The sequence below is a fragment of the Cyprinodon variegatus genome, unplaced genomic scaffold (assembly GCF_000732505.1).
Source record: "Cyprinodon variegatus isolate N-32 unplaced genomic scaffold, C_variegatus-1.0 Scaffold183, whole genome shotgun sequence".
Lineage (NCBI taxonomy): Eukaryota > Metazoa > Chordata > Actinopteri > Cyprinodontiformes > Cyprinodontidae > Cyprinodon > Cyprinodon variegatus.
This window is the reverse complement of record NW_015150636.1, coordinates 115727-125938: the sequence shown is the minus strand read 5'-3', so window position 1 is coordinate 125938 and position 10212 is coordinate 115727. Positions and strand designations below refer to the sequence as shown.

The 10212-nt window shown below is 39.9% G+C and overlaps 2 protein-coding genes across 2 annotated transcripts in view; both read right to left on the bottom strand.

The window, feature by feature from the left end:
• The window catches only part of LOC107087421 (tripartite motif-containing protein 16-like), a 97459-nt gene that overhangs the window by 17528 nt on the left and 69719 nt on the right, over nt 1–10212 (bottom strand). The window lies entirely within an intron of this gene.
• Nucleotides 4103–6505, bottom strand: LOC107087418 (tripartite motif-containing protein 16-like). The gene has a single exon (XM_015378987.1). It carries the CDS (start codon nt 6402–6404, stop codon nt 4731–4733), a length of 1674 nt encoding a protein of 557 aa, XP_015234473.1. The 5' UTR covers nt 6405–6505; the 3' UTR covers nt 4103–4730.

Here is a 10212-nt window from a genome sequence, read left to right as displayed (position 1 = left end):
ATTTATATTGATATAGCTTTAGATAGATATATTTATATTGATATAGCTTTAGATAGATATATTTATATTGATATAGCTTTAGATAGATATAATTATATTGATAGATATAGCTTTAGATATATATACTTATATTGATAGATATAGTACAATAGTCCAGCCTTGAAGTAACAAATGCTTGGACTAGTTTCTCAGCATCATCCCTGGACAGGAGATTTCTAATTTTTGCAATGTTGTGCAGATGAAAGAAGGAAATTCCAGAAATCTCTTTGATATGGGATTTAAATGACAGGTCCTGAAAAATAACACCAAGATTTTTTACTTTATTATGTGAAATCAACTGGGATGGCAAGTTCAACAGAGCTATGGCTCTAGGTGAGTTTGGCAACTGTATTAAAAAGGAAATGGGGGAAAATTAAAGAGATAAAATTAATAATATGAGAAAAAAAGGTCCTAGGACGATAAAGTCAAACAAAAAAAAGTAGAACAAAATTGGTAATGTTATGAGAAAAATGTCATATATTGATAACTAAAGGGGAATATTTCCAGAGTAGTCACAGTTTGCAGAACAATTTCAGTCTTGGAGTAATAAGATCATGTTTGATTATTTAAAATCATTTTTTCTTCTTTGTGAGAATAAAGTCAATATGAAGCCAAGGGATACGAAATAAACTTGTAATATTACAAAAAATTAAATATTACAAATATGAAATATATTCTGAGATTAAAGTCCCTCTAGTACTAAGTGTCTGAGTCTAACAGCAGATTTGCCACATTCAACATGGCGGATGCTCTGACTCATGCGAACCACAGACAGACTCCATCCAACGAGGCGTCTACGGACCGGGACTACAGAGAGGAGGTGGAGCAGCTGGTGTAGAGTCAACAGCCTGATCCTGAATGTGGAGAAGATGAAGGAGATCATTGTTGACTTTAGGAAGATCCGGCCAGACCATGCTCCACTGCTCATCAACAGCTCGGCTGTAGAGGTGGTCAGCAGCACCAAATGTTTACAAATATAAAATAAACCGCAGACAACCACATTTTATCTTTTATTTTATCAAGTTAAAATTTATTAAACCAATAGTTACAATACATTTAACATATTACAGTAATTATTGCAGTAGTTACCACTAATATAAAAAACACAATGGAAAAACTAACAAACAGCAAGGTTAAATAATATTGTGCTGTGGGCATTGAGGACAAATTAAAGTCTTAATATTGAGGTTTACCAGAAACCTATACATACAGACCAATACATTCATTTTGACTCTCATCATCTACTGGAACATAAACTTTTAGTGATCAGGACGCTGAGTTACTGGGCTGACAATATTCCCTAAACTACAGAGGGTAAATAAAAGAAACAAAAACATGTTAGGAAATCACTTGAAGCTTGTGGTTATCCCAACTGGCTGTTTATTAAGTCAGCAAAACCAACTAGCAGGAAGAACCACACTGCTGAACACACAGAGATGCAAAAACATTGAAATTGTATATGTTTAAGAAATCTCTGAGAAACTCAGATGGAATTACTCAAAACACAACATACCAGTGAACTTCAAGGCTAAAAACAAACTCAGACAAAAACTGGTTCCTCCTAAAGACAGAACACTCAAACCTAAGCTGCACGGCGCTGTGTATGCAATCCAGAACAGTGAGGACAGTACAGCCTTCTATATTGGAGAAACCAAACAACAATCAGACAAACATACGACATAGAGCCAGCATTTCTGGGCAAGATTTATATATACACTTGCACCTCAAGAAAAAAAGACACACCTTTGAATACCAGTTTTCAGATTTTGGATAGAGAGGACAGATGGCTTTAAAGAGGGATACAGAAAGCAATCTTTGTGAGAAGCCATCACCAAACAGAGGGGCAGACTTGCAGTTTTAGCTTCCAAGCATTAAAAAGCTAATCATGGAAGACATTCCCAAGAAACGGCATAAGCACTAATATTATGACTCAAAAAGCAAATCACACGGCACATGAACAACAAAAAACTCCAATAATCCAAAAAAAAAAATAAAAAAATCGGGTGCCTACTTGATTTGCATCTGACTTGGACTTAGGAGGATGCACGTCCATGCTGCTAAAATACATCAGTGCTCCAACTAGAGATTGCTCTGTTGTGAGCCAACAGAATTGACGAAGACTCCTGGATAGTTGTCGAACTGACAGGTTGCCTTCCAATTTAAGCCTGTTAACGGTTGCCATAACCTGGATGACTGTGGGTTAAAAAAGCCAACCAGCTAGCTCCAACAGGTCGTAGAGACACAGAGTCGGAACAATAAGCTAACCGTGAAACGGATGAAAGGAAGGGCAGCTTAAGAGAGAGACAGTGAACCGTTACTCAGCATAAAGCTTGGCTAATGCTTGATGCATCCGTGAGGTAAGTATAGGAAAATAACATGATTTATGACTTCCAAGCCCCGCCGTACAGCCTCCATGCAAAGCACACTAAGGAAAATTTGTAAATACATGGACAGGTCAGCGCAAAAAAAAAAAAAAAAACATGGCGAAAGAGCAACAGCTTCTGCTGGCGAGAGTTTGCAAATGTAAACATATGGAGACATGCATTGATTTATCTCATAAATACCACCACAATTGACCTGTCCAGGGTTTACCCTGCATCTCGCTCGTAGATAGGCACCAGCACCCCTCGCAACCCCACTTGGGGTAAACGTGACGGAAAATAGATGGAAGGATACCACCACAATCAATGAATTGTGAAAAAACTCTCGGGAAGAAATTACTGTCCGTCATCTATGGCATGAAAAGACTTGGCTGTGTTTTCTACTTCCTGGTGTACTGGGTTTTTGTAAGCTTGGTGTTTGTGCTGTACACGCCCACCCCAGGAGTCAGCCAGAAAAGGAGACATTGCGAGAGGATGCTAATTTTATCTGTGGCTTGTATGTGCATCAGGCATAACCTTACTTTCAGTCACTCTCGGGGCAACTGCTTAACAGAAACCATAAAAATAAAAGGATTTTCACATGAATTTAGCCACACTAGGAAACATCAAACAGAAAATTTTAGCATGCCTCTCTTGGATAAATATCAACATTAAATCAAATCCCAAGTCAAGGTTGCCAAGGGGAAGAGTATTTACAAAGAAAGGAATGGCGTTTTCACCCCTCGCTTCTGAGGGGTGACGATAAAGAGATTCTCCATCAAAGGTGTACCATCAAAAGGTCTACTATGTGGTTGAACTGAGATGTTGGGTTCCTCTTCGCCTCAGCCAGTAGCTGAAAAATAGGGCATTGCTTACTACAGTCGTAGTATGACAACCTCTATAGGTGACTACTTGGCAAGCTGGGAGGTGTAGTTACTAGTTTGCCACAAGAGCAGTGGCAATAATAAAGTTAAGAGTAAAAGAAGGCAAGCAAGCAAGGAGCTGGGAAGAAAAGGTAGCTGTATTCTATGTTGTCTGAACTGAGGGTTCTGTTCAGACAACACGGTTTAGTGTTTTAGCAATCCATAAAAACTAACATTCATCTTTGGTCCAAAAGCTAATTTATTTCCTGTTTGAGTTGTAGAAGCACAGAATTGTTCATTGCTTTGGAAAACTAAAGGGGCAATTCGTGGTGTGTTTGGAAATGTATCAAGTAGGGACATGTGGAACATTCATATGATTATTTGACTTTCCAATAAGATGACATCCCGATTGATGAGGATCATTAAAATAATAGTTTCCATCAGCTTGTCTGTACATAGCTTTGACCAGGGAGGATTTACTCGATTATGGAAACAATTGTCAACTGAGCTTGGAGAAACCAAAAAGCTTTGTCTGTTGATTGAATAGCGGGTAGGACTGGAATGGCTTAAGGTGCCGCAGAGCCATCCCAATGAGACGGTGTACCAGGCTGCACTACCTCACCCAGAAGTACTTCATTGACGATGATATTGAGGAAGTCCAAGTCGATGCTACACAGAATGTTTTTCAGACTTCTGATGTCCAGACAATTGGATTTTAAGCTCAAACTTTTTCTATAAATTTGCCAAAAACAAAACAAAAAAAAAATGCAAAAAAGAAGTTTAGATTTATATATATATATATATATATATATATATATATATATATATATATATACTTGCACCTCAAGAAGAAGGACACACTTTTGAATACCAAAGGTTGAGAATTTGGATAGAGAGGACAGACTAAATTAATCGATTAATTGGTAACTGGAGTAAATAGAGACTCTAAAACATGCCTTTCGCTGACACACTGATTCAATTAGAGCTGTACTTATATCAAGATACAACAAATCTTTATCCGTCAATATTCTCTATCCAGAACTCCTCAATTTGAAAGGTTTTGGTTTCACCTGGTTTAATTTCTTAAAAAAATCTTCTTTAAAGAACCTTTGGCTATCCGATAATTAATTGATTAATCCGAAAAATAATCACCAAATTAATCGATTTGCAAAATAATTGTTAGTTACAGCCCTAGCTTTGACCAACATTTGGTCTGACAAAGCAATCGGTGTAATTTTAATTAATTTAATGGAATAAAAACCTTCTGGGCAGTGATGACCTCCATCCAAACAAACTCAAACACAAACAAAACAACAATCAAGGCCACAAAGGAGCTCAATTAATACTGCTGATCTCTAAGCGGTAAATAATGACACAACAAAGAGTTCTCTGTATTAAAGATTATAAACTAGAGAAACCGTAAATAAAATACACATTTTTAACTCACTGCATCTCTGATGATTACAGATTATTTCAGTTTAACAAAGTGAGCAGAATCTCCATTAAGGATAGGCCTAATCCCAGCATATAGAGGCTGACTGAATCTGGTAAGGACTCTACGGAGGAGAGTCATGGTTCTAGAGACGCTGTAGAAAGACAGAATACCTGCTCTGTGATCCACGTACACTCCTATTCTGGAGGAAACTGGACCTGAAACTGGAGCTTGCATGTAGTTGTGATAGAAGTTATAGCTGTTTGTAAAACACTGCAATGACCACGACTTATCATTAAATCCAAACAAGCATCCATCCGACCACCCTGCTCTATCGATATTCTTGTACGAAACCGCTACATAAACTCCACCTCCTCTCCACTCCACCTCCCAGTAACAGCGGTCAGTCAGACTCTCTCTACTCAGAACCTGATTATGATTAGTAAACCTGTCAGGATGATCGGGATAAGACTGCATTGAGTCCATGAAAGCTACTTTTGTGTTCCCTTCAGATAATGTCAACTTCCCATTTGCTGTGTTTGGATCCAGAGTGATCTCTTGTGAATATTCCAAAAAATCAGCTCTTGTGTTTGGTTCTGGTCCTGACAGTATGATATCCACTCTAGTAGCTAAGTGTGAGATGTTTTTCCACGTGTTTCTCAGGAAATCATCCACTTTCTCTCTGAGCTCTGACACAGCTCCTGTCACTTTCTCAAAATATCTCTGAGTACGAACATTGATCCTGGATGAGTGTGTAGACTCACTGATTGCTGACAGTGAGGGGTAGTTCTGGAGAAACTGGGTGTGATCCTCTGTTTTTAAGAGCTTCTCCAGCTCAGCATCTTTCATTATTAATTCAGTCATTTTCTGCTCCAGCTTCTCCTGAAACTCCTGTATTCGACACACTTCAATTTCCTGCTGGGATCTGATCTGCTGCTGTAGATCCCGTCTTCTTCTCAGGATGAGACGGATCATATCAGTGAAGATCTTCTCATTGTCATCCACTGCTTTATCAGCAGAGCCATTGATGACCTCCACCTCCTGATGAAGCCGCTTCACATCTCTCTTTTGTTCCTGGATTATCTGCTGGATTTGTTGTCGTATCTTTTGGAGCTCCTTCTGCTTCTCGGTCCTTTCTGCTTCAGCTGGGACTGTTTCATGGCCTTTATGGTCATCCATTAAGCAGAGATAACAGATACACTGCCGATCAGTACGACAGAAGATCTTCATGACCTCATCATGATGGGAGCAGATGTTCTGCAGGAGCTTCTTTGATGGATTTGTCAATTTGTGTCTCTTTAATGGCGGAGCGTCATAGTGAGACTGAAGATGAGTGTTGCAATATGAGGCTGGGCAGGATAAACAAGACTTGACAGCTTTCCTCTTCCGCCCAGTGCAGACATCACAGGCCACATCTTCAGGTCCAGCATAGCAGTGATCAGCTGGAGCAGCTTGGAGTCCATTTTTCTTCAGATCCTCCACCAACTCTGACAACACTATGTTCTTCAGGAGATCAGGCCTTGGTCTGAACACCTTCCTGCACTGAGGGCAGCTGTGGTTTCCCCTCTGATCTTGTCCGTCCCAGTGCCTTTTAATACAGCTCATACAGTAGCTGTGTCCGCAGGGAATAGTTGCTGGATCTTTGAGTAGATCCAAACAGATGGAGCAGGAGATTTTTTCTCGCTCAAAATTTGGTACATTTTCCGCCATTTCACCGCTCCGTAACAAGTGTCAGTTTTACTGGTGTGAGTTTAGCTCTCAAAAGTTGGTACTCCTGTGAATCGCACCAGTTCAGTCCTCTCTCTGTCTTGTAAATCTAAAAAATGAACATAGAAATATGTTAGTTCATCTAATTGTGCTGAAATGTAACAGGAATGAAGAGAACTGAAACAATCAGGACAATATGACATATCTATAAAAGAATAGAGGAGCAGTGTAAGGACATATAGAGGGATCTATAAAGCTTGGTCTGTGCTCGCTGGACCTAGTCAGACTGCTTTTTTCCTGTGATTCAGAAGGAGCTGAAAGCAGTTTTCCCTGAAGCCTGCAGCAGCAGAGACAGAGAAGAGCTAACCCAGCTCTGCCAGCCTGAATCTAACCACCGAACAACGGAAACCCCAATCGCTGTTTGTTGAAGGAGCCATTAGAAGCCGCCAGACCCATGACTGCCTGAGACGGAGAGACGGAGCAGCACCGATTAACTGCTGCTACAGGCTGTGGCTAACCACTAGGGGTGGAACGTTCACAAAATCCACGGTTCGGTTCACGGTTTCATGGTCACGGTTTTCGGTTCGGTAAATGTTGATTGTTAGGAAAATCTGTTATGGTCGTGTTGCTGTTAGCATAAACAAAACGTGTTGCACAATGCTTGCACACTGTTGCACTTTTATCCACAACTTTCTTTCGGCCGTCATCGTAGGTCACTCTAAATGCAAAGCGCTCCCATACAGCAGACCTATAAAGTGCTGCTGGCACGTCTTCCAACTCCTGTTCTTTCCCACTCGCCATTCCGACACAATTCTCCACAACAACTGATTTTTTCTGCTACACCCGGCTACGCTGCTTTGCTTCTTCTTATTTACTACTGGTGGTTGGCTTTGGTCGCAGTACCGCCACCTTCTGCTCTGGAGTGTTAACGCTTCGCCTATGAGAAAAAGGAGCAGCGCATGAACCGAACGCAACACACGCAAATCGAACTGAGACAGTCGAACCAAACGGTTCGGACGGTTTTCATAAACCGTTCCATCCCTACTAACCACCGTAGCTAAAAGGAGACGTTTCGGCTACTGTGAGTTTGCAAAGTCGTCTCTTTAAGAGTTTAACTGAATGCTAATGCCCACTACATAGACTGAATGAGTCACGTGTTGCTAAAGCTAATTGCTACATGGACTGGCTAGCACTGAAGCTGCAGCTACCTCATGCTGAATACATTATACATCGTGAGCTAACCCTTTCTTTGTTTCAGTTTGACCAGACCAGAACCAGAAGCCCTGTGGCTAGCTAAAGCCTAGCGTACACTGTGTGATTTTTTGCCCTTTTTCGGGGTCATTTTCCAGTCGTACGAGAATTTCCGATCGGAACGACTTTCAGCCTGTTCGTGCATCGTGTAGCGTAACAAGTGGCGATCAGCCTCTCACGACCACCTCCCAATCAGGAATCGTGAGTTCACGACCATCGTGGGCAAATCGCTCAGGGCGCAAACAACGATTCTTCTTTTTCTTCTTCCTCTCAGATGAAAACACAGCAGCATGGCAATAAGTGAAATGGGGTTCTTTCTGTAAAACTGACAAACCGTAGTAGCCATGTTTGCTCAGCCAAGTCTTTGTCCAAATATGTCTTGGCCTTTTCTTTTTAGGGCTTTCAGCACAAAACTGCACAAATTGCCAAGGCAACGCATTTCACTCTAGTGAGCTTCATATTCGTCTTCTACTGGTTTGTGTCAGGATTTATTCATATTTTATCTGCTGCTATTTCTAAAGGACACTTTCAATGCATTAATCCTTAAACTTTGAACATCCCTCAGACTTTGAAGGGACTTTTAAACACCTATTCCCCTTTTATTTCTTTATTTTGCTTATTTTCAGTAATGTTTTGTGTTTTGCTTAGTTATTAGATATTATACTGTGTGATTGTAGCTAATAATGGTACCATTGTATTTTAACTTGCATTCTTTTGTGTTTATTTTACACAGTGAATGATTAATCACTCAGGCTGGATTCACTCCAGGGGTTGACGTTAAGGATTTTTACCACTTGCCCTTTGGCAATTGGTAAAAATTTGTACTCTCCCGACAATAAAAACTACTTGCCCCGGGAGATCGGGCGATGGTTAACATCGAGCCCTGCACTCTTCTTTTAGTAGCATTTGAATGAACAGAGACACATTTACTTGGTTGGTGATTGTGGTGGATGATCCTCTCACCACCACATCATGTTAGTATTTTTTTCTTGCTTTATATTAGATTACAGTTTATGTTTAAGTTGATTATTTCTTTTAGACAGGTATTTTTTAATGGGTGCAAACTTTAGTTAATGTCTGTCTGAATGGTTTATTTACACTTGTCTTTTGTTTGAGGTGCTGCTGATGCAAACCAGCTGGAGGAGGAAACCTGGAGCGTACCATTTTTGAAAGACTGACGGGGGAGACTTGTTTCAATTTGTTTTCAATTAGTTTGTCACTTAAATACTCGCTTATTGTTTCTGCTCAGTAAAAGTTAGTTTTGCTTTATTTGTTTCATAGAATGGTTAATTTTGTATTTGTTTTATACTTTTATGTTGTGCCTCCCTCATGTGGTAGACTTGGGTTACTCCATCCCTTTTTAAGCAGCCTTTAGTTCTTTGTTTGCAGGTCAGTTTTTTTGTTTGAGTTGGATCCTCAGTTGACTTCAGTTAAGTTGGGCCTGGATCCATGTTATTTTGTATCGCTTTTCAGCCTTTGTTAACCATTTTTGACACAATTAAATGAAAGTACTTTTTCAAATTTTTAACACCTTTTGTCCTTATTTAAGTTTGGTCCCTCACAGTGATTAGTAACGTTGCTAAGAGCCATAGCTTAAATTGCTAAATTGGTGAAAGACAACTGAATTTTTAACAGCCGGATTAAGGAGTCCAATATTTCATGTAAGAGGCTAAAACCCTGGTCAGTAAGGAAATTACAGTTATAATCATTGAACTGATAGTAATTAATTAAAGTATTGAACATGTGAAGAAAGAGAGGTGCCAAAAGGCATGAAGCGCAAGACACCAGCCGAAATCTAGTCATTGCAAGTTCATTAATATCAGCTGGTTGAATCCCAATTGATGGCCTTGCTTTTCATTGTAGCCTATGATGAAGGTTAACGCACCACTTCCTCCCAACCAATTGTAATCACGGACCCAGACACGCCGCCTCCCTCTCAGAGGAAACAGAGGCAGAGGAAACTGGCACAGAGAAGTGTTTTAGTAGTTTGCCAGTTCTGCAATATTTCGTTTACAGCAAGTCAGACAAAAAACAAACCACAGTGATTTGTAAAAAATTCCCACGAGCTATGTTGGCTCCGACACGCTTCCACGTCGTCGTAGGAATCTTAGGGATCTTCTGCCCATAAAAAGCAGGCAAAGCAAACTAACTGGGCTTTCTTCTTGGTGATAAATATGAGAAATATGTCGCCTTTGTCTGTAGTTTTCAAACAGCTGCTCGTCACTCTTGATCCACAATAGGAAGTTTGAAGTTTGAATTAACATATGAAACAAAATGGTGTTCCTAAAAATGATCTCATGTCGTCCTTATTAATTTTCTATCTGCATTCAAGCTCACATACTTTCCATAAATAGGTTGCATGTACCTGGTTTTAACCCCATATACTCAACTCTGGGTTCCTGAGCAAAACCCTTAAACCCACACTGTCCCCGAGCGCCACACAATGGCAGCCCACTGCTCCCAAAGGGGATGGGTCAAAATGCAGAGAATGAATATTGTTGGACAATAAAAGGGATTACATAAATATATATATATATATATATATATATATATATATATA